This window comes from Annulohypoxylon maeteangense (assembly GCF_022496945.1).
Source record: "Annulohypoxylon maeteangense strain CBS 123835 unplaced genomic scaffold GGS22scaffold_5, whole genome shotgun sequence".
Classification (NCBI taxonomy): domain Eukaryota; kingdom Fungi; phylum Ascomycota; class Sordariomycetes; order Xylariales; family Hypoxylaceae; genus Annulohypoxylon; species Annulohypoxylon maeteangense.
This window is the reverse complement of record NW_025953252.1, coordinates 1,796,108-1,818,877: the sequence shown is the minus strand read 5'-3', so window position 1 is coordinate 1,818,877 and position 22,770 is coordinate 1,796,108. Positions and strand designations below refer to the sequence as shown.

Genomic DNA, 22,770 nt, shown 5'->3' with positions numbered 1-22,770 from the left:
CGAGTCGGACGAGGTGCGGCAGTCTGGGAACATCGGTAGTGGCAGGGCAATGGATGTTATTGATACCTGTAGAGAATATCAATAATACCTAGAAATAATCACTTAAATGAATGAGGAAGCAAAGTGTTAAAATGAGTTGCAGTCTACATTCTTATATAGGTAGGATATAATATAATAAATCCAACAGGTATCTCGCGTATCTCTAAGACAATTGGTCTAGCAATTAATTACAATCCGCCCCTTGCCACGACTCACGCACGACAACATGCTGCTTTCCTTTTGCTCGTCTTCAAGAGCTGTTCCCCGGTGAATGACGTTTCCCTTACAAACATCCACCATACAGGTTCCGCAATTCCCTGCGAGGCAAGATGAATCTATCCCAAAGCCTGCCTCGTTGAGAATATCGAGTAGTGATTTCTCACGGGGTACTTTAAGAATCTGACCCGTGTTTTTGATCTCTGCTTCGAAGGGCTCGCCGGTACCGGTTCCGATGGAGCCGAACTCTTCAAAGTGAAGTTGAGATCGCGGGTATCCTAGTTTTGTTGTGATATCTTGGCATGAGATGAGTAGTGATGGTGGACCGCAGCAGTAGACTAGGGACTTGAAGCAGTCGTCTCTACAGTCTTTGGGTGGTGGGATGATGGCAGCAACATCTAGTCGCCGACCTTCATCCTTCGCGTAGACGGTAGTGTTTTTCATTGGTAGATGATCCAGATATGCGGCTTCCTTCCTACTACGGACAGCGTAGTGTATCTCAAAGTTGGCCGATTTCTTTTCGAGCGTCTTAATCTCACTAATAAAAGCGGTGACACCAATGCCCCCCAACACAAATATGTGTTTTGTTGGACCGGCGTCTTGGTCGTTGCTAATAATAGGTATGTTTGCATTGTGCCCCTTAGCCACTTCCAAGACATCGCCAATATCGAGGTCATCGTGGAGAAATTGAGAGCCTCCCCTCGAGTTGTCATCCTTCGCAATTCCTAATTCGAACGATTTCATATCGCCTGACACTACCGAATAAGCTCGCGTAAACTTGGAATCTGGTCCGAACTTGAGGCGCACATGTGGAAAACGTCCAAACCGTAAATCTTCCGACTCAGTATCTTGGTCTTCGGACTCGAAGACGAACCTTTGCACTCTCGGTGTTAGTCGAGTCTTCTCAACTAACTTGAATTGTTGCCAAGGCACTGCGAAGTTACCAAGCAGACGACCATTCATATTCTCGGTTCCTTTAGTAAGCCGATCCTGGAATAACGTGAGAAACTCCTTGCTAAGTCCTTCTAACTGAATAATTTCGGTTATGGCCTCGATGTTGTCTGTTTCCGTGTACATAATATGTTGTATTCTTGAAAGTGACCAAAAGGGGTTAATACGCTCGATCAATTCTATCTCGTCGCCTTCTTGAACCTCTCCGCCTTGGATTACACGGTAATACCAGCCAGTGTACCCGGTACTCTGGATCAAATTGGACATTTTCTTATACTCAAAACGGTGATTTAGCTTGTAGCAAGGTTGCCTAAACATTGTGATTTGAACGATGGCTTCCGGTCCTAGGCGAAACTTATCGCCCACGCAGAGGTTGTTTTCAGAAAGATGTGCCGAAGATATATTCTCGCCAAAGGCACCGACCTTGAACTTGTGTTCACGGTCTGGCAAGACTCGTTTCCAGTCTTCATAGTGGCGGGGATCATACTGATGAATGGCATTGTCGGGACTCTTGTGGTGAATGTATTGCCTCTCATCACCAGAAAAGCCACCAACGCTCAGTTGAATTTTGTCACGTCGAGGTTGTTTGTTAATGGCCGAAAACAAACCTTTGACGCCCCCGAAAGGCCTTATCCTTCCCGTTCTCAAGCCTACGATAACGTCCTTTGGTGGGAGCGGCGCTAGGCCGGGTTCGAATCCGGTTACTTGGGAGCCCATGATTGGAATGCGCTATCGTTAACTATTTCACCCTTTCTTAAAACTTTATGTTGCGAGTTCGCCCGAATAAATGCCCAAAGCAAAGCTTATACAAGGTCGCATTGGTAATGGAAGTGTTTGACTCGTTGATGGGTGAGATTTTCTAAGAAGACCCACCCAAGCTAACAAATCGGCAGTTCAGGGGTAAGGGATAATCCCGAGAGGATCGAGGGGTTATAGATGGCGTTATCTACTACATGACTGGAAATTTACTATCGAGGTGTTTAATAATAGTAGTTGAAGTTAAATACAGCTTCTTCATATCATTAGACTTTCTTTAAATTTTTTGTTTGTTGATACAACACGGCCTTTATTCCGGGTATCCATGAGTGAAGGCTTCGGACTGGTAAATTTTTAAAATAGAAATGACCTTAAATAATAATTCATTGTTCTAACATAAGTAAGATCCCCTCACCACTTGAAAGAGGAGTGGAATTTTAATTCCGAATATCATTTCTCTGTTCTTATACTCGGTAGGTATATCCACGCTAGCGGCCGTTGGTTGCTTCCACTCGGGGAACTTAGACTCGGAAGAAACCCGCAGTTACCCAGCTGACACCGGTCGGAAACTTCCGCGGCTGCTAAATGATATAGGTCCATGACGAATCCGTGACGGCGGGTAGCATTGAGATCGGATGCATAGTTGAGCTCCGTATTAAACCCACTTAGCACCACCTCCGTTTACCAATCCGGAGCAACAAATCTCTTAACTTAACCAAACCTTCTGGTGCGCTATACCGACAAAACTGGATCCGAGAGTTCAGATTCAATATTATAGAGCATACCTAATGTTGCTAATGCGGTGGCGAGTAATGAAGATGTATTTTAGAGTAGTCTCGACCTTCTACGGCCTCGATCTAATTTGACGTGGTCTTCTCCGCGGCATTAGTTTCGTTTGCATCAATACGGAATCTGGGGAAACAATCTTCTCTATGAACTCATGTCCATCTCAACCATATTCATCTGCATACTATGGTGGCACAAGCGGTATCGTTTACATGTTATCTGTGACTTTTCGTTGTGGCTTAGGTGTTTACTGGGAATTAACATCCCATTCTAAACCGTGGCTCCCGATGGTGTCGTGATGCCACCGAAAGATGGATCGCCACCTTTACGCCTCGATGGGCAAGCTTCCCAAGAGCAAGTACGATGCCCAATAGCACATCCGATACCGCGCCGGGGAGTCGAACAACAACGCATTCACAGTCCTAGCCCGCCACCTATTGCACCCATCCAGAAGTTCTTTCAGTGTGTCGACTGGAGTAAGACTGCTGTCGGATTGGGCGCTAACTGGGACTCGGTACTTCGCCATATTTCTCGCTTCCTTTTGGCTGACACAAGTCCGGCCGTACTGTTTTGGGGGGAATCTTCCTGTATTCTTTACAATGAAGCCTATCTGCCATTGTTAGGAAGTAAACACCCGTTTGCCATGGGAATGGATGCTTCTAGTGTATTTTCTACTATCTGGGATCAGCTAGCTGGGAAGATTGCCGAGCAACGTCAAACATACCGTACCGAAACGTGTTACGGTACCAGACTACTTATCGAAGCAGACGGACACCAGGAAGAGAACTATTTCGACTGGAAGCTTATTCCGGTCACCGATGATGACGGGATTGTCAGGGGATCTTACGGGATCCCGTCAGATAGAACACAAGAGGTTATTCGACAACGACAAAATGAATGCATCCAGCGAGTGTGCCGCCATACCGGATCGGCGAGCAACGTGAAAGACCTTTGGCGCACCTTGCTAACCGGAATCAGCTACAATGTCAAAGATATCCCCTTTGCGTTGCTGTATTCCTTGGACGCACAGCTAAGTATCAGCGACCAACCAAGCAAGCCGAGCTACCCATGTCACCTAGAGGGAAGCATCGGTGTAGATCAAAAGGGTCTCTTGGGGCAAGAATACATCGACTTGTCGTGCGATATTGATGGTTTCGCTCCAATCATGCTCAAGGCACTCCAGCGCGACTCGATGTTGATATTGGAGGCTAGTGACCCGTCCTTGCATAGTCTTCTTAATGGAATCGGATGCGAAGGGAGTAGGCTATCTTCCGGACAGTTTGCCATCGTACCAATCAAGGATGATGGCAGAATAGCGGCGTTCATGGTAGTCGGTCTAAATCCGTACAGGAGATACAGCGCCCAGTTTTGTGAGTTCCTACAGCTCATCGCAGATGTTGCGGCGCCGCAGATATCGCGAGCGCGGTTATCGGAAGAAGTCGCCCGCCATAATGAGTTGGCTAAGAGGGCTCAGCTCGACCGAAGGAGGAGCGATATGAGATTTTCGCGGTTTGCGGAGTGGTCAATCGTCGGCTTGGCCGTTAGCGACGTGAATGGCAAGGTATTATATACATATAACTATGAGTTGGTTAAGATCCTAGACTAAATTGTCGCTAGATTCTATACGCAAATGATGCATGGTATAAATTTGCCGGAATAAGCCCCGCAGACCAAGACGATTTAAGCTGGTTTGATAGCGTCGTGCCAGAAGATGCCGAATTGCTCTTAGAATGGCAAACGAGGGTTCTCGAAGAGAAGAAAGGGGGGACGTTTCAAATTCGGTCTAAGGAACCATTTCGTCGAGGTCACATGGCTTCAGATCATCGAACAGGTATTTGTGCTTGCTATTCGGATTTAAATGAATGTGATGAAGTCGAGAGCGTCATGATCTTTACGATGGATATTAGCGAACTGAAATGGACGGAGCAGCAATTGATATCTCGTTCAAAAGAGCTCGAGGAATCGGAGCAAAAGTGGCGGAACTATGCGGAGCATTGTCCCCTTGGAATATGTCGTACAGATGGTAAAGGCTATGTCGAGTACGGAAACAAGGCTTGGTTGGCGATTTATAGCTTTACGCAGGGCGAAATTCCCAAAGATCCATGTCCTTGGTTGCCGTGGATTCGAGAAGATCACGTACAGGGATGCAAGGAAATGTTTGCTCGACTTCAAGAACAACCTGGACCTGAATCTGTCGAATTTCAACTCGTGAACAAAACGTATACTATCTCGGGAGGCGATAATACCGTCACTAACGGCGCTTATGTTGTTGCCACAGGGTTCTCCCAATTCAAAGAGGATGGGTCGGTCGACTATATGGATTTTTGGGTAACCGACATCAGCGGGCAGAAGATGGCCGTCAAGGTCCTGACAGATAAAATGGAAGAGGCTATCAGGTCAAAAACGCAACAGGAACGTTTTATGGATATGATAAGCCATGAAATTCGAAACCCTTTATCCGCAGTCCTACATTGTAGCGAGGAGATAATCGAATCGATGAAGAAAGCGGCTAATGCGCTGAATGTGGAACCTAACGATCAGCCATCCCCCGATGCACGCAGTTCTAAGAAAGAAAGAGTGATGAAAAGACAAATAGGGAGTGCACTGGATGCCGCCAGTACGATTGTATACTGCGTGCAGCATCAGAAGCAAATTGTTGACGATGTATTGACGGTTTCCAAGCTGGATTCCGATTTACTTGTCGTATCCCCTATTCCAGTCCAGCCGATGGGACTCGTCCGTTCATCCCTAAAGATTTTCGACGCCGAGCTGAAGATGACGGATATCAAGCTGGCAGTCATAAAGGATAACTCGTTGTCCACCCTGGACGTTGACTGGGTTCTCCTCGATCCCAACAGGTTTCTTCAAATTGTGATAAACCTGGTCACAAATGCCATCAAGTTCACTAAAACCTCGAAAGCGAGGAAAATTGTCGTAACGGCAGCTGCTCATGTGCGCCGGCCTCTCGAAAGCGAGCTTGGCGTAGAATTCGTGCCTCATCGATATGCACCCGTTACCCCCGTATCCGATTTCAAAGAAATAGGCGATTCAGCTTCGGACGTTTTCATGTCCTTCTCCGTCAAAGATACAGGCAAGGGGTTAACGAAAGACGAGAAAGCACAGATATTCAACCGCTTCTCTCAAGCATCTCCGAAAACACACATAGAATATGGAGGGTCGGGGCTTGGCCTCTTCATCGCCCGTCAAATAACGGAGATGCTCGGGGGGGAGATAGGTATGGCGAGTAGCGCTGGCGCGGGCTGTACGTTTGCGTTTTATGTTAAGACTCAACGATGCATGCTACCACCTTCAACGCCGACATCTAGAGAATCAATCATCAAATTAAACCGGTCGCTCAGCCTAACACCTGATGGCAATACTACAGTACCTAAAGAAATAGAACGGGAGATTAGCACACCCGACACCCCGAAGAGCTCAAATAGTCCAGGACACGATGAACCGCATCTCAAGGTACTCGTAGTCGAGGACAATTTGGTGAATCAGAAGGTGTTATGTAAGCAGTTGCGTAATCGGGATTTCGCTGTCAAGTCGGCCAACCATGGACAAGACGCTCTCCATGCTGTACAAGAAACTTACGCCGATGATGAATCGCACGATAATAACCACTTCGACGTAATTTTGTGCGATATCGAGATGCCCGTGATGGATGGCATCGAATTCACAAAAGAGGTTCGAAGGCTCGAGGCAAAAGGTGAACTTCCGGGACACGTCCCGATTCTTGGAGTTACGGCCAATGTGCGCAGTAAGCAGGTTAGCGGCGCTATCGAAGTTGGCATGGTAAGTGAGATGCAGAAACTATGGTATACTAGATTTTGGATGATGCTGATTTTGAGGTATAGGACGGCGTTACAACAAAACCGTATCGTATCGAAGAGCTCATCGCACACATCGGCGGCGTTTGTGCCAAGTAGTGATGCTCGTAATCTACATTGAGACTCATTTGCTGAATCGAACTAATCATTAGGAAGCCTTCTTATTCGTTCTATTCATTCTCACAAATATCGAATATATCGCAACAGAATTCATGGTGCCAATGAACTTGATCGGTCTGTTGTTGTGACTTCTAAGTTGATTACGATTAAGAAGTAGGTACAGAGTTAACTGGAACTGCGAGTGTAAAGTGGGTGGTTGGGTGTATTGATGGTCCGTGCACAATTGGTGACTAATCCAATACCCACACAGAAAAGAACACGAAGGTTGAGTTTCTATCAGAAGCAAGATTAATTAGCAATAAATGAGGACCATCCTAAGAATTAATACTCTAGGTACTTGATAATGAAATTGAAGATCATTCGAAAATTAGTTATGAGAAAACGTTGGTGTCATTAGGAATTTCACCTAGCAGCCTAGGTGGCTAGAGTACCTACCCAGGTATGAAGTATTCTGAAGAAATATCAACCTCATCTGAGATTAAAAACCACCTAGTAGGTAAGTCATACTCTGTATAAGACACTGTTTTATTATATATAGCAACTTGTCTTATACCGGAACAATCATCGATCGCATTCAAAGACCCTTTCTAGGATCGACCCGTCTATACAGAAATTCATAACCCGTCATTAGACCCCGATCTACCATCTATCCTATTTTTCCACATGCCTAACGCCGTGGAGCTATCCCTATATCTCCTTGGAGCTCCCTATCCTTCACTAGAATCCTCTCCCGGCCCGTCCATTCATATGCCTCCTTCCATTAAGCGTCGGAGTTGGTGGGAATGCGTATGGATAAACGTTCACCGGTCGCTTCTTAGACGGCAGTGAGTTCAACGCCTCCCACATCTCCATGATACCAGCTCTACGCGCGGGAAGCATGCTGTATTGTAGCGAGTATAGGGCTTTTCGGTGAATAGGGGGGACAAATCGGCCAGTGACGAGACAAAATAGTACCCGAGGCGATAAGTAGTGTTTGCGGATACGACTACCCATCTGAAAATATTGGCGGAACATAGCCGCGAATGTAAGAGGGATAGGCTATACTCTATTGTTAATTCGTCTCTGATACTAATGCGATGGAGATATTACGCACCTTTAGGTAAATAACCGAGGTAGGTTGTGAAGGTATTGGTAGGGGCGATGTGGCAGAATTAATAACATGTCTATCTGGGGTATCTCGAAGTTCAAAACGAATGCCACCTGGTCATAATTAGTAATGAAGCAATTCTACGACTGGGGTTTGCAATAAACTCACCCGGTAGACGCCTAGGATCCTTTGCCCTAAGCATCAAAGCGAACAGCGGGAAATGGTTCAAACAGGAAAGCAATGTGTCGAAGATGGCCTTGAACGATATGATGACCATGCGCGCAAGGGCGAAGTTGAGATAGAAGACCACAACAGTAGGAAGCAGAAAAAAAAGAAGCGTGAATAAGATGGTACCGACGAGAAGTTGATCGAGGTCGTAGTCGCATGCATCGACACGATTTCGCAGCACATTATATTTCTTGCCTCGAAACAATTGGAAAAGGGACAGGAGAATCGTGAGTTGCCAATGGAATATCCTTGCCGAGGCCAGGTAGAAGGAATAAATGTGGATCGTGAGCACCGAGAGTAGATCGGAGAACAGGGCGATAGGCATACTGGCACCGCCAAAGCTGGAAAAGCCGATGAACCAAACGATGTGCGGCAATAGGGGTTGTAGAGTTTGGATGCAACTTGACCAATAATCAATAACCCAAAGAAACAGGTCGCCCAAGAATAATGCCAATTCGCTGTTTAGTTTCAGACCGGCAGGCCAGCCCATGAGCCACGAAATACTGCTCTGCAACGCATCAATGGTATACCTCCCTAAGAGCATGCTAATCGTATCAGCTACCCATTCTGCGTTGTCGATGATATACGAGCCAAGAGCGATGCCCATGATAACGTCATTGGCTACGAGCCATAGGCTGTTATAGAAACGTATATAATCTGGATGGCTAGTCGTCACGCTATCCCAGTCGTTTTTCCGTAGTCGAAGTTTGACGTATTGCATAGGCCAATAGCAAAACTGCTGAAGGCGTATTTCCACCTGCTGGGCTGTCGCAGATACGTCTTTGAGCGCAGGTGAATTCGGCCGAGCTCTCCACTCTAATACCAACAACAGGGCTTCGGCAGCAATCCGATGGCCAAGGAGAAAAAGCACGAAAATCCTGCGGATTATGGGAAACGCGTAGAGGATAATCATATCCCATATCCATAGAATCACGTAGTCCCTCATATTTGTGGCATGCTCCACCACTCGTTCAGATACGCTGAGAGTGCGCTTAGGACGGGTACCAATGAGTGGCACATTTTTCTGCAGCAAATGCTCTAACTCCCATGTCCAGTTGATCTGATTAACAATTCTACTAAGCGCCTTGTCTTTCTGGGATGGAGCATGCTTCATAACCGAATGCTTATTCAGTTTATCAACTAGCAAATGCCGCTTTTGCTTGTTTCTCTGCTCCTGTTTTTCGTCTTCTGCCTCAGAACTATCATATGCATGATGTAATGCGTGATCTTCCTTATCAGCTAGCGAGAGTGCAATAGGATTTAACGAGATATATTGCATCCGAAGCGGAATTGGCCTCTCAAACAAAGTAATTTGTATACTGGTCGCTTTCGGGCAGGCGATCTTAGGGACTCGTTGAGAGGGACATGTTGTGGCTCGTACCCATGAGGGGTCTGGTTCGAAATCGGGAATGCGATTTGTAATGCCAAGAACATGCATCGACGACTGCCCGCAAAGCTCGAATATTCGGGGGATAGGATGAGGGGCACTACGTAGCAGAATGCCCGTCTTCAGCGCATTATCGACATTTCTTGGCTACGGTATTGTCAATATAGGCGACGGATTAGGGTGGATGAGAAGCGGACTTCTTACATCGACATGATCTAAGACGGCTACGACGACAACATCTAGGGTCGAATTCCTCCAGCCGACGATGACACCTGGGGCGTCAGATGTGGGAATGTCGATCGGCCAAAATACCCTCATCAATCCATCACACTCTGGCATGACCATAGGCCAGCGTCAGAGCACTCCACCTAGAAGGAGCCTCTGCGCCGGAGTTGTTCTCGAGCTGATATTCCAAGACTAGGCGATCGCGGATGCTACGGCCACATTAGTTAGTCGGGATTGTCTCAGTCGAAGGGGGTTTTATGTATTACCGAGTCAGCCTCGACTCCAGCGATATGTTGTACAGGTATGAATATTATGGCGAAAGCGAGACTTAAGAAGGCGAATCCCTGGCCGGCGCGAAGCTATCGAAGAGTTAGGCAAGTTTCTCTACTATATTCATTTCCCTTATTTCCTCCCTACAAAGCCTATATTAACTAGAACCTATGGCCCATAACCCATAGCCCATGACTTATAGTATATGTATCTTTATATCACATGTCGGAACTATCGAGGGAGGTATGGATCTACTCACAATGACGCCCTTATCCCAAGCGAAGACGGTCAATTCGTAGAGCCGGGTGACTAGATCCCATCGAGCTGTGATGTAGCCAGCTACGAATATCGCGAGGGTGAGTATGGAGAAGGGGTGCATGTAGAGGATCGGTAACTATACTCTTTCGAGTCGCATCGCCTACACTCACTCTCCTCCCTTTCGCAAGTAACGAATTATCCTGATCGCCAAGTATATTATTGTTATTGCATTCGATATTGGTCGTTCGATTCGAAAGATGGGATGATAAACGACAAGAATTGCAGGGTCTGCGCCGGTATCGTAATCGTTGTCGCACGAGGTTTTTCGTATAGCGTCTGAGAGTCGAATTGTTTGGTGCAGATCAGTATCGTCGGAGCGTCGTGTAATGTTTGACAGATGTAACGAGCGACGAGGCGAGGTTTGGGATTTGATGAGGGAAAGGTGTACGGAGCAGGAAATAAGGAATAGGGAAATAGTGATAGATAAAGATCGAGGTTAAAATCGAAGTCGAAGCTTGGAAGTGGGCGTTGTTTGTTGCTGCCCCTTGCAGTTCTGTTCCGGGTTGGACTTGCAGAGTTGCATTGCGGTATTGCGTGTACACATTTTAGTTTATCGATTAGATATACGTGGATTCCTAAATCGTTAAAGGGCGATTTGGTTTTTAAATAGCGGGATCCACGGACCCTGACGTCGGTGCGGGTTGTGTAACGAATCGAAACTTTGATTTGCTACTCGGCGCCGCTAAAGAAACCACTAAAGAAAGAAGCTCTGGGTACCTGTTTTTTCCAGATTCTTCATGCACCATCCCATCTTTTTACCTTCAATGAGGAGAAAGCGTTTTCAGTCCCATCTAATGTTATTGATCGATATAGTTCACTCATTTTAAATAAAATTCAAAAGAATGAAAAATACTTAATCGTCTTGGATTAATTACCTTCGATAGATAGGTAGGCACCAAAAAAGTGTTAATACAATGAGGATCCTAATCGTTCTAACCTTGCGCCACGGTGGGAGAAAAACAATCAATATGATATGACAATTAATCGTGTAAGGTTTTGGCTTTTTGACGTTTTTAATTAACGCGGAAGATGAAAAGAGAAGCTGACACAGACTAAAAAGTATTTATGAGGTAATCTGGGGATGTTATATACATTTTGAATAGTAAGAGCTGAGTAGGGTTGTCCGGGGTAATGAATACGAGCCCTCCAATTCCCGATTTCATTAGGCTACAAAAGTCCGCTAGGTGCAACAGTCGCGTTGGACGAGCCCTGCATCTTATCTTCACTTCCTTCCCCATCTTCTGCGAAAGATCGTCCTTCTCAGCTGCGGCGTGCGGGCGCGGTGAGGCTAAGCCAAGCATCAACAGCGGAGATAGACAGTTACATAAAGACAAATATATCCCACCAGAATGGTCTTGCGGGGTTGATCGCGATAATGACATTGGCCAAGAGAGGTCAAGATCATATTTACGCCTCATAGTTCGCGGGCATCTGCAGGCCGCCCAGACTTCCAAGGTTCTAGATGAGATCTGACCTAGTGTGATTCGGAATCTCGGCACCTCCTACGGCACAACCGGCAGGACTGATCAATGGGTCTTGACTTTGATCTTCAATTATTCCCTATTCCTCATTTCCTTTTCATATGAAGAGCGTCACTCTCTTTGGTATCTTTGCGTGCTTCGTCTAGAAGCTTATCTATGCCCCGTTCCTTCAGGGCAACCTATAGAGTGAGTCTGTGATTAGTAACGGAATCTTGTCTTCTGAATCAAGATTGCTACGTTTGGTTAGATACGCGTATTGAATATCTGCCTACCTGAAGACATTTTTGGTAATCTTTAAAGAGTTTCGAGCATTCATTGTCGTCTGCTTTTCCGTTGCCTCTAAGATATTCTAAATAGATGTGAGATGCCGGATAAAATAGAAAAAAAGGATAGCAATAGTAAAACATGGTAAAACATACTCTCGCTATACCATTTAAGAAAGCAAGCATCGTACCGCCTATGACAAGTCAGTTTTCTGATGAAACCTCCGAACCGTTAGATGATGATGTGGTATCTCCATCTACTTACTCTTTCACCTCATTGCATTCTGGTGCAAGAGATGCAGACATGTTGTTCTATTCCGCTATGCTTAGACCAAACCGAGCTTTTTATTATATTCAATCTTTCCAAGTCTTTTAGCTGTGGGAAATATCATACACTATGAGTATTGGTGAATGTAGATAGAAATAGTGGTTGATGTACAGAATAGGGATTTTAACCAATAGCATTCAATGCGATACAACGCTAGTTCTTCGAGCATCCGCATACAACGCGACCATACACGGAAGGCACACCGATCCACCCTGCCAGCGCTTGCCAACTAGCAGGTAGCTGCATTATCGATAAGACTTTTTAGGCCTATGCTCGAATTTTTAGAATTCGGTCCAGCGCAATCAAATCTCAATACCAATAATCCCAAAAAACAATCATCAACTTCGTCACATTCGCCAACTTGGTTGTTGTCGCATTGTTCTTAACTGATGATCAGCCACCATGGGTTCTTCACAGGACTTTAAGTCCGTACAGGAGAAGATCCAGTCTGCTCTAGTCGCAACTACGAGGCTCACAAATCAGATAGCTGCCGAAGACGTTAATTTCCAACGAACGAGCAATCCCGAGGTCGAAGAGCAACTAGACGACGCATCCGGCCGCCTGCTAGCATTGGCCTCATCGCTTCTCAAGTCTTCTACGAAGTCTACCGATATAAAAGCCCCGAACATCGAAGATAGCGACGAGATCGATGTACAATGGTCGCGTATCGTGGATGTGGTCGATACCCTATTAGAGAAAGCCGACACTTGTTTAGACGAGTACACTGGTGTTATCAAGCGAAAAGCTGCGCCAACCGATCAGCCAGGCCCATCATCTAAGAAATCCCGGTCGACAACATTAGAAAACTCCATGCGCCGCGCCGATATCACCAAACCACAACTCTTATTCGAAGTCAAGCCAAACAATTTCAGTACTGAACCATGGAAACCCATACTCACCACTAAGCCGCATGCTCTCGTCTCTTTTGAAGAGAGTCTAGAGACATTCAAAGATGAGAACCAGACAACTCAGTATGATCAATTTCTTTCGTTCCCCCTTATTCCTCTAGTCACGTTCGCTCCTCCTCAGAGAAGCCGAGACAGATAATCGAGATACACAGGCTATATACACCGAAAGAATTTGGGTCAGTATGGTAAGCTAACAGTATATATAGATATAAACACCCCTATGAGGCCGAGATTCTCGAACTTGAATACCCAGAGACCGTCTTCCAAGCAAAAGAACCTATCAAATACCAACCTGTGGAAATGACTGCGGCCACATTTGTCGATACCTTCGAAGGCGTTTTAGAAATGCTAGTAGAACTTAAGACAGCTACAGAGATTGCCATCGACACAGAACATCACGATTTCAGAACATACACCGGTCTATTATCACTAATGCAAATCAGTACCCGTGAAAAGGACTGGATTGTCGACACTCTTCAGCCATGGCGTCGGAAGCTGGAGGTTCTAAATGAAGTCTTCGCCGATCCAAAGATTGTCAAGGTTAGTCCAATCCAAGCCATCCATTTACTATTTCCCACGTGACTAATGTTTACAGGTGCTTCATGGTGCCTACATGGATATTCTCTGGTTACAACGAGATTGCGGTATTTATATCGTTGGACTCTTCGACACTTTCGAAGCAGCAGTAGCGCTACAGTACCCTAGCAGGGGTCTTGCCTACTTACTGAAGAAATTCGTTGATTTCGATGCGGACAAGAGGTATCAGCTGGCTGATTGGAGAATACGGTATGAGAATATAGCAGCTCTAGTGTGAATCAGGTGCTGACTGACGACATAACAGACCAATACCCGAGGAGATGTTCTACTATGCACGCTCAGACACGCACTACTTGCTCTACATCTATGATATGATGCGCAATGAATTACTGGAGCAATGCTCACAAGACCCAGAACATGGATTGGTCCGTCAAGTTCTGGACAAATCGAAGGATACCTCCTTGAGACGACATGAGACATTTCCTTATGATGCAGAAGGTGGCCAAGGTCCATCTGGTTGGTTTAATCAGCTCATCAGGTACTCTGCCGGGAAGTATTCGAAAGAGCAATTCGCCGTTTTCCGAGCCTTGCACAAATGGCGAGATGAGATAGCACGCCGTGAAGATGAAAGCACAGTTTACATCATGAATATGTCGACGCTCTTCAACATAGCTAGGCGCATGCCTCCGGACGCCAAGGCTCTCCATAGCCTTCTTGAGCCTTCTTCGCCGCCCATTACGAAACGTGAGGCATTCAACCTATCCAAAATCATTAATAAAGCCAGAGTGGCCGGAGCAAATGGACCATCTGTTCTTGATGTCATTCGTAGCAACAATGCATCATCTACAATAGGTATCGGCGAAGTCGCGAAGTCTGTCTTCCCCCAGCTCCGAAGCGAAAATGCAGAAGTCCTAGGGACTCAAGACCTTGTTTCCCAGACTTCGAGACTATGGGGTAAGATTCCAATGAGCAGTCGTTGGGAGGAGCCTTCTGCTGCCAAGACTTCAAGAATAGTACAGTTTGAGCTTCCTTGGGCTAAATTTGTGAAGTCGAGCAAACTCACAGAGGAAGTAGTGGTGCGACCACAGCGACCAGTGACGAAAGAGGAAGATGTTATTTCTTTAGAACAACCAGCTGAAGTTCCTCCTCCCGTTGATCAGGAATTTACCCTCAAGACCGGATTAAAGCGTAAAGCGATACATGTGGCCTCGGAATCGGACTCTGATGAAGTTGACGACACACCATCGAAACTAGAATCCACCGCAGATGATTCACTTGGTGCCGAGGAAATTGCAGTTCCTGACACGGATGATAGCGAAGACCAGAGGCGAGAAGATAAGAAATCGAAGAAAGCCGCCGAAAAGGCCCGTAAATGGGCTGTTAAGGAGGAACGTCGAGCTAAAAAGCTCGCCAAGCGTGCTAAGAAGGATGCAGAAGCCAGCGGCGTTGAGGCGTCAAGAAATGGTGGAAACGAGGATGAGGTTGATGCGCCTTTCGACTACAGCAAGGCGAAGACAGTTCTCAATGCCTCGAGAACAACTAATAGTACCCCGCAAGCACCCAAGTTCAATCCCTATGGAATGACTTCTGAGGGTCCGAAGCCCGCACGGAAGATGCATGGGGAGAAAGCTGGCAAGAGTCATACATTTAGGAAATAAGGGCCTTCAAGGTCGAAAGGAGTCGTAAATATGACAACAACTATTTCATTCGGCGTTTGTCGGTAGCATCTCTATTATTTTTTGCATTGCTATGGAGTTGAGGCCCTACAGGTCAGGCCCTAGGATAACTAAGTTCTAGAAATACCCCAAGGTCATTACCTACCTAGGCATTAGGTACTAGGTAGCTATGGTGTTTGCGTGAAACATAAAATGCATCCGAATGATCACAACTTCACCTTGTACATTAATCTTTTTCGTGATATGACTGTATATTCAACTTAAGGTTTCCTATCCACCAAACTTATATGATGCCGAAGTACCTGGTGCCTATTTATTTGCATGCCTTCGCTTTTAATGGATGAGCCAAACCACACTGTCAATATTTGACGGTTCCCCTTAACATATTTATACCATCACATAACAGCAACATCAATCAATTGTGGGCATGGAATAATAAGGAAAACTTAATTCACCTAGGTAAAGAGGTGTCTTTATTTATTCATGCATAATAATTAGTATATGTTATCTAGGTCATTTTCAAAATAACTTGCCATAACTTGCCGATGAAACTTGCATTAGAATTCACGTCGTTAATGAATCTACAATTTTGAAAATTTATTAATATAAAATCGAGTGATACATGTAAGATCTAGCTATAAATACTAGGTAGGCCGTAACGTTAGTTAACTCAATGCTTACTTACCAGGTGAACAAACTCCTGACTGTTGGTAAAGGGGGCTTTGTTTGTGTTTGGACGCCCCAAAGTAATTCTCTAAATATCAAGCCAAGTTTTACTTGTATGAATAAGTATCAATAAAGTAGGTAGGTACCTAGGCATTACAACGGCCAGGCATGAGATTGACATGCTATTTACAACTCCCATACGGAATCTACCTGCCTGCATGGCTACCTACACATCACTCAACTTGAAGGTTACGGTAGGTAGTAACATGTACACCTTGAAATTTTGTGACTGGGTAATGATAACTCACAGCTCTGCTTCTATATTCTGACTGTAGTACTGCCTCTCATGGGACTTCTCAAGTTTCTAAATTGTTATAAAATAATGATTTATTCTTCAGGATACCTATCTTTTCTCACCGGGTTCTCGCCTTCATGAACCTGGAGAACTAACTCTTTAACAGAAATTAGATTCATTATGTGTAAGTTATAAATGCTTGTATATTAAAACTTTAACCATTATCAACCTGGAAATTAACAGTAATTATTTAGCACAGTACCAAGGCATGGTGAGCGGTGGTAATAGCCACAAGAGCTCAAGCACGAAACATAGCAGCCACGAGAAGAACGAAAAGCCGAAAGACAAATCAAAATATATGTACATGGAACGTCGTAAAGGAAACCCAAAGGCCTCTATTGTTTACGATCCCAATCGTCGTTCCGGGCAAAAGAAGTCAAGTAAAAGTCAACAACCTAATAGTTACCATGGACCGGGTGGCGGAGACATAGCCTCTATGACTCAAACGCCTATGCACCCAGTGCCTATGTCCCAAGGTCCTGTGTCCCAGGGGCCTACGTCCCAAGAACATACGTCCCAAGCACCCGCCATGGCACATTATGGGCCAAGCGAAATGGCTTCTCCTAAACCAAAAGATTCCAGAGGTCAATTATTTTACGAGGACGTCCGCGTTAGGGTAAAAACGGGAAGACTTTCCGGTGGTCATCAACCTGGATATCCCACTGGATCAGTAGCCGGACCGTATTCTTCTGGGCTATATCCTTCTGGACCATATGCACATAAACAGCATGCACCTGAAACAGACAGCCAATTTTTTGGCGAAGAAGAAGACTTCCCGGAAGGCATGCAATATGGTTCCACACATGCGCCGAGCGTAGCGAGTGGACCGGGAATGAGAGGTGGCGTTTTGCCTAGTGACTCGGTCTCTCAGTGCGACAAGCAGTCCAGACACTCTGCACATTCTGGATACTCAGGGAACCCGGGGGACCTAAGAACACTACAAAAAAGAGATGCAACCAAGAGCAACGGGGGGGTTAAATTTTCATGGGTTGAGGCGAAGCCGGGTGGTAAGCAGTATCTTCATCGAGGAGCAAAACCTCACCGTCCCTCTTACTAAGAGGTCAACCACGGCCTGCCATCTTCACGAATGATACGTTAATATTAACGTAGAACCTTAATCCATGATATTCCATATATGTACATAGGATAGACCGAGGTTGAATCTGACAATGATATTAATTTCAACTCCGCTTGAGAATTGATTATTGCATTAGATTAACTCTGTATTTTTCGACTGGCGTTCTTTTGGACTCCCGCAGGAAAGATAATTTTAGCTTTAAGTACCTAACCTGCAGCGACATAGTCTGACATTTCGTTTCTAGTAGATATTAGCTGCCTGCTCATGAATTGACGTAATTGTTTCCAATGTGGATGCTCCTCAACCTAAATGGCGCAGACGGGTTCGCCCATAACAGAGCATGTGACTCATAGTGGGAAGTTTGGAAAGGAAGCATCTATCAAATTGAACTGTTGTAGGAGGCATACCTTAGGTAATCCCTTGACCCTGGTTAAGGAAAAAAACCCACGTTCCTGATACTAGAGTTGTCGAGGTATGACGGCGACGATTTGATACGGTACCTACCCACGTAGTACCGACGTAGATGGCGCCCCGAAATCTATTCTCAATTGGCTCAAATTTAGAGGCACGGGCGTCTTGTCGGATGCGAATGAAGGCACTGTCACATCGATATTGCAACGTCTCGGCTCTGCCCTAAAAGACGTCACGGCCTAGAGCGGGCGAATTCTTCACCAAGTAGACGCCAATCCAACCATTTACGATATCTTTCAGCCAGTCGTCTTGTTCCGAAATTCTTGAGTTCAAGATGAAATCTTGACTAGTACCCGAACCCCTAACCGGGCAGCCTTGATTCGAAGGTCCTGACTTGTGATGTTGAACCTTTATCAACAACTCCATTTCTTGTTCTCGGCTTCAGATTACGGCAATTGGCGAACTTCCTAGGTGACCTCGCAAATACGCCACGGTAGCTCTACTGCGTCCAACATTCTGTTCCCAACAATTCTGAAGGTAGTTCTACCCATGAGACAGCATGCTTTATCTTCAAGCCTCGTCGTCTGTCTCACCGCTGACGCCCAAGACATGTGTCTCGCTACAGGCACCTCGAACACGGACTGATATCATATCGCGCAAGACCGCCTCATCGAACCCCGTAACGCCAGCGAGAAACGTGTTTAACTCCGGCTTATGCCCCCGGAATTTCAGAGGTGCCTCGTAAAACTCCACGGTCTCAGGCGCGATTAGTCCTTGAAGTGTTTAACCCCGCGCCAGCCACCTGCACCTGGGGAAGTAATCCTCAAAGAACGATTCAGGTAGCAAATTAGCTAGGAACACAATACACGTGGCTGAATGTTTGTGCCACCTGGACATGTAATTAATTACGTCGGACAAGTCTGTACCGTTCGATTTATTAACACAGCATATGTTAATCTAAGTGTATCTTATTGAGGCCATTCCTCTCATCGCTGGGCCATCTTAAAATTCCTAGAAGGGCACCTACTTTATCGGCTTCCCAAATCCCCGTAGCACGGGATTTCCGTATGAGTAGCTATTCCATCGGCTCCGTCACCAGCGTCAGCTTATATATCGTGGCGTTTATGAGCTACATGTAAGTGCTGGGCGTTGTAATTCGCTCAGAGGAAGTTGGAATGCGGCACGATGTACTGACCAGATAAGGGGGTAGGGCGGAAGCTAGCACATGCAGGCGAGGTTAGTTACGGGTACCTGACTAGGATCTTTAGATCTGGTAATATTGGGCGGATCGTTACTGTATTATCGCATACGGTGGGTGTCGCCGTTAGTGAGAAGGACCCATGCTCCATGCCGCTAAATTTTCAAATTCTAGCTCGGAGAAAAAAACCGGGGAGTACCTAGGTACCTAGGTAGATAGTATAATTTGATCTTTTTCTTTTTAGAAAATGAAGAACCCATTCTTAGACCATTGCGACCCATACTACAAAGTATGCCTCAAAACAAGTGTCTTGCCGTCATGGAGACAAGCACCTAATTATGCAATGATAAGCATAAATAAGTTCTCTAAACCCGAATCATAAAGCAATATAGGTAGGAAGCATAACTCCAACGGCATTCGGTGTTATGATACTTCGCGATGATATGACTTTACAACAACTCATTGACCTAGAAATAGTATCAGAACATATCAGATAATTAGTCAATCCCGCACGAGCAATCCGTTGATGACATATCTAAGAGTGCGAAGCCGTAACGGAGTTATGAATAGGCGTGGGTTATTGCATGATATCGACTGCTATTCGGCTTTCGCGCTTTCCGTATTGCCGCAGTATCTTCCCCTCCTTGCGTCGGCGTGGATTATCCAGTTATGATACCAAACATAGAAAAGCATTAAAAAACTCTCGTGTGAATCGGGATGGAGTAGTTGGGTAGCACCTAAATGAGAGTAGAAATCAACTCTTGCTCATAATTAAATCGATAATTTCAATCATAAACTTAAACAACATCTCCCAAATTGGCCACGAAGACTGAACCATGGCCGAAAACTCCTCCAAACATCGTGTACTCATCGTAGGTGCTGGAATCGGCGGACTTGTACTAGCCCAATGCCTGCGAAAGCAGAGCATCCCGTTCGATGTTTTTGAGAGAGACGATGGACCTGCCGCGAGATCTGGATGGGCCATCGGTATACACACGTATGTTGTTCGGCCATTCACCCACCTCTTTTTGACAGGGGAAAATAAACTTAGTAGGACTTTACTAACGTGATAGCAAGCCTTCTTGACGAATTGGTTTCTTCTGTACCTAATGGTTAGTATATCACAATCGCTCTACCCCACTCAAACGAGGATAACGAGAAAGGAATGTGAAGAGGTCATGGACCCGGGAGCCTGCCTTCTCAGTTTTCTCCACTCTGCTTGGGTATTACCGAGCCTCGAAGACTGCCAGGTGGATCTTATTAATCGGTATAATTTGTTAGACCTGCCACCATTCGAAGATTCGGTAAATCATTTGACACCCCTAAATCTTCAGGTACAGTTGTCACTCTACCTTAAGGATGGGCGTCGGGTGGTGCAGAGCACTCCCGAATCACGCATAGTCCGGGCGAACCGACTGCGCCTCCGAACATGGCTTTCCGACAGAATCCCGATCCAATGGGGAAAGAGACTTCTCAGAGTAGAAGAGGTCGACGACAAGGTTAAATTGCACTTTGAAGATGGTACGCAAGCCACTGGCGATATACTCGTTGGTGCTGATGGAGTGAATAGTGTCGGTATGTTAAGAATTGTCACTCTCGCCCCCACCATCACCTCCCTTATTTGGTAGCTCCTTAACTGGCGGTTACCTTTAGGCAAGGTTTATTGGGTAGAATACAACTAACTGCAGAAAACAACCCCCTGATATTGGTCGGTGCCAGTAAAGGCTACACTCTGATTTGGTCGAAGTATGGCATGATTATGCGAACAGTATTCTACCTTTCAAGCCTTGTCTGGAAAGTTCTGCCAGCTAATGAGACACCATCCGGATAATTGGGGCTTAGCTTACCTGTACTCAAGTGCGAGAACACGTTCTTCGACGCCCGAATAAAGAGACCCTTAATACCATCCCAGCGACGATGATTATTGGCGAAACAACGTTGTCGGGTGAGCGTTTTGAGCGTCAATTATCTCTCGGTCACAGTTGCTATGCGAAAAGTGCAGTTGATGCTAGCTATTTCCTCTTCGTGGGATTGAGCCAGACGAGCCAGAATGGAACCAACGGCCAGTACTACTGGTTCGTCGTTCGGAAGGACGACGAAGCCGGCAAGGAGGACCATTGGCTTCGTTCAGCTTCACAGCTAGAAAAGCTAGAGCATGCTCTCAAGTTAACTAGCCCCCTGGATCCAAGATTCACGGAAATCATCAGAGAAACCCCTGAAAGCGGGATATTGAAACATTCTCAGGTACTCCGCGATATCGAGATAGACGAATTACCGACGGGTAGGATCACGCTTCTAGGCGATGCCGCACATACGATGACCCCTTGTACGTCTCCCTGCCCCCCTACGGACCCCCACTATTCAATCTAGATATGAACCATACTGAGTCTGAAATGAAGTCCGCGGCGAGGGCGGCGTCCATGCTATTCGCGATGCTCTCAATCTTGGGAAGGCCTTAGGACAGCTCAATTCCAACGAGTGTAGCGAGATTAAGTCTCTTCTAGGTCTCTATCAAGAAGAGATGCTTGAACGAGGTGTCCTTGCTGTGAGAGGGTCTAGAAATGCGCAGAAGGTCAACAGCGGAGAAGATGGAGATGCGCGTGTTTGGAATCGGGCTCCGGTCGAGGCACCAGAGGAGAATATTTTACTCAAAGACTGTCTCCCAGGATATGTGTATACTTGAGTTGAGAGGGCATTTGGAAATGGTACTAGGTACCTAGATAAAGATTAGGTGGGTAAAAAGTACTAGTAGTAAGTAGATGGTATATATTGACATTGTTTTATATAAAATATTTATCTATTATTCACTATCAAGGATATCCTGTCTAAAGTAAAGCCTCATCCCCAATGCAGGAAGGCGTACATACTAGGTATGTACCTAGGTAGGTAGGTAGGTAGGTACCTATTAATCGTGCTTGACTAAATCTTAACATATGTACAGAATAGGAAGCATGAACATGTCTCAAACGCGGCACGGCACGACCCGATCTAAATGACGTCAGGGCTTTAACGAGGGTGCCGAAAGCGTATAAGCTCGAAACTTTAAAAGCAACTCTAATAAGTTAAACCGCGTATAAGTCGCCCCTTTTTATAAATCGCCTTTTATAAAAAGTGAATATATATTAGTTTATTTTAAGTATAACGTGGTATATTAAAAGAAATAAATAAAATATTATATTATATTTAAGTTTAATTATTATTTTATAATTAAATCGTTTATATTAATTAATAAAATTCGCGCGTTAATTTTAAATAAATTTAAGTTTTTTTTAATATATATAACGTTTTTAATTTAAATAAAAATATCGTTTAAATTAAAGTTTATTTTTATTTATTTAACCGGTTTTAATTTTTTTATTAATTTTTTTAAATAATTAATTTTAGTTTATTTTTTAATTAATTTTAATATTTATAAATTAATGCGTTTTTTTATTTTTTTAATAAAATATTATTTTATTAAGTTTTTTAATATATTAAAGTAATGCGTTTTTATAATTTTAATTACGTAACGTAACGTTTTAAAAATTAATAATTAATTAAAAAAAAACGGAAGGAACGGTTAAACGAAAAGTTATTTTCGTAATATAAAACGAAATCGAAAAATTTTTTCGCGATTTAATGGTTAAATTTTAACGTTAAATTATACTTTAATA

The 22,770-nt window shown here is 44.9% G+C and overlaps 8 protein-coding genes across 8 annotated transcripts; 4 read left to right on the top strand and 4 right to left on the bottom strand.

The window, feature by feature from the left end:
• Positions 1-191: 191 nt before the first annotated feature.
• Positions 192-2,039, bottom strand: GGS22DRAFT_159143 (PK beta-barrel-protein domain-containing protein-like protein). The gene has a single exon (XM_047960747.1). The coding sequence runs from the start codon at positions 1,921-1,923 to the stop codon at positions 217-219; it is 1,707 nt and encodes a 568-aa protein (XP_047820826.1). The 5' UTR covers positions 1,924-2,039; the 3' UTR covers positions 192-216.
• A 1,352-nt stretch (positions 2,040-3,391) lies between these two features.
• GGS22DRAFT_178953 (uncharacterized protein) lies at positions 3,392-6,680 on the top strand (the record flags this gene model as incomplete). Its single annotated transcript, XM_047963634.1, has 3 exons — positions 3,392-4,309; positions 4,366-6,546; positions 6,609-6,680. The coding sequence occupies 3 exons, from the start codon at positions 3,392-3,394 to the stop codon at positions 6,678-6,680; spliced, it is 3,171 nt and encodes a 1,056-aa protein (XP_047820825.1).
• Positions 6,681-7,186: 506 nt separating this feature from the next.
• GGS22DRAFT_159136 (Gpi1-domain-containing protein) lies at positions 7,187-10,180 on the bottom strand. Its single transcript, XM_047960746.1, has 5 exons — positions 9,895-10,180; positions 9,608-9,837; positions 7,957-9,550; positions 7,795-7,901; positions 7,187-7,739 (listed from the first exon to the last, which is right to left on the bottom strand). The coding sequence occupies exons 2-5, from the start codon at positions 9,746-9,748 to the stop codon at positions 7,419-7,421; spliced, it is 2,163 nt and encodes a 720-aa protein (XP_047820824.1). The 5' UTR covers positions 9,749-9,837; positions 9,895-10,180; the 3' UTR covers positions 7,187-7,418.
• On the bottom strand, positions 9,772-10,277 carry GGS22DRAFT_187069 (uncharacterized protein; the record flags this gene model as incomplete). The annotated part of the gene is made up of 3 exons (XM_047964540.1): positions 9,772-9,837; positions 9,895-9,987; positions 10,158-10,277. 3 exons carry the CDS (start codon positions 10,275-10,277, stop codon positions 9,772-9,774), a joined length of 279 nt encoding a protein of 92 aa, XP_047820823.1.
• Positions 10,278-11,783: 1,506 nt separating this feature from the next.
• On the bottom strand, positions 11,784-12,266 carry GGS22DRAFT_187068 (putative mitochondrial distribution and morphology protein; the record flags this gene model as incomplete). The annotated part of the gene is made up of 4 exons (XM_047964539.1): positions 11,784-11,876; positions 11,970-12,046; positions 12,117-12,154; positions 12,226-12,266. The coding sequence occupies 4 exons, from the start codon at positions 12,264-12,266 to the stop codon at positions 11,784-11,786; spliced, it is 249 nt and encodes an 82-aa protein (XP_047820822.1).
• Positions 12,267-12,638: 372 nt separating this feature from the next.
• On the top strand, positions 12,639-15,619 carry GGS22DRAFT_199319 (ribonuclease H-like domain-containing protein). The gene is made up of 4 exons (XM_047966275.1): positions 12,639-13,259; positions 13,403-13,736; positions 13,792-13,982; positions 14,038-15,619. The coding sequence occupies exons 1-4, from the start codon at positions 12,691-12,693 to the stop codon at positions 15,389-15,391; spliced, it is 2,448 nt and encodes an 815-aa protein (XP_047820821.1). The 5' UTR covers positions 12,639-12,690; the 3' UTR covers positions 15,392-15,619.
• A 1,019-nt stretch (positions 15,620-16,638) lies between these two features.
• On the top strand, positions 16,639-17,543 carry GGS22DRAFT_199315 (uncharacterized protein; the record flags this gene model as incomplete). Its single annotated transcript, XM_047966274.1, has 1 exon — positions 16,639-17,543. The coding sequence occupies one exon, from the start codon at positions 16,639-16,641 to the stop codon at positions 17,485-17,487; it is 849 nt and encodes a 282-aa protein (XP_047820820.1). The 3' UTR covers positions 17,488-17,543.
• Positions 17,544-19,309: 1,766 nt separating this feature from the next.
• On the top strand, positions 19,310-21,925 carry GGS22DRAFT_159126 (putative monooxygenase). Its single transcript, XM_047960745.1, has 5 exons — positions 19,310-20,114; positions 20,195-20,229; positions 20,399-20,692; positions 20,976-21,443; positions 21,517-21,925. The coding sequence occupies exons 1-5, from the start codon at positions 19,954-19,956 to the stop codon at positions 21,798-21,800; spliced, it is 1,242 nt and encodes a 413-aa protein (XP_047820819.1). The 5' UTR covers positions 19,310-19,953; the 3' UTR covers positions 21,801-21,925.
• Positions 21,926-22,770: the final 845 nt, after the last annotated feature.

Coding starts and splice junctions, on each gene's coding strand:
- GGS22DRAFT_159143 (XM_047960747.1), bottom strand. CDS start 1,923: ATGGGCTCCCAAGTAACCGGATTCGAACCCGGCCTAGCGCCGCTCCCA.
- GGS22DRAFT_159136 (XM_047960746.1), bottom strand. CDS start 9,748: ATGGTCATGCCAGAGTGTGATGGATTGATGAGGGTATTTTGGCCGATC. Junction 7,902..7,956: donor GGATCCTAGGCGTCTACCGG/GTGAGTTTATTG, acceptor AATTATGACCAG/GTGGCATTCGTTTTGAACTT. Junction 7,740..7,794: donor CCTCGGTTATTTACCTAAAG/GTGCGTAATATC, acceptor AATAGAGTATAG/CCTATCCCTCTTACATTCGC.
- GGS22DRAFT_199319 (XM_047966275.1), top strand. CDS start 12,691: ATGGGTTCTTCACAGGACTTTAAGTCCGTACAGGAGAAGATCCAGTCT. Junction 13,260..13,402: donor GATGAGAACCAGACAACTCA/GTATGATCAATT, acceptor CAGTATATATAG/ATATAAACACCCCTATGAGG. Junction 13,737..13,791: donor CCGATCCAAAGATTGTCAAG/GTTAGTCCAATC, acceptor TAATGTTTACAG/GTGCTTCATGGTGCCTACAT.
- GGS22DRAFT_159126 (XM_047960745.1), top strand. CDS start 19,954: ATGGCCGAAAACTCCTCCAAACATCGTGTACTCATCGTAGGTGCTGGA. Junction 20,115..20,194: donor TGGGCCATCGGTATACACAC/GTATGTTGTTCG, acceptor CGTGATAGCAAG/CCTTCTTGACGAATTGGTTT. Junction 20,693..20,975: donor TGATGGAGTGAATAGTGTCG/GTATGTTAAGAA, acceptor CCTGTACTCAAG/TGCGAGAACACGTTCTTCGA.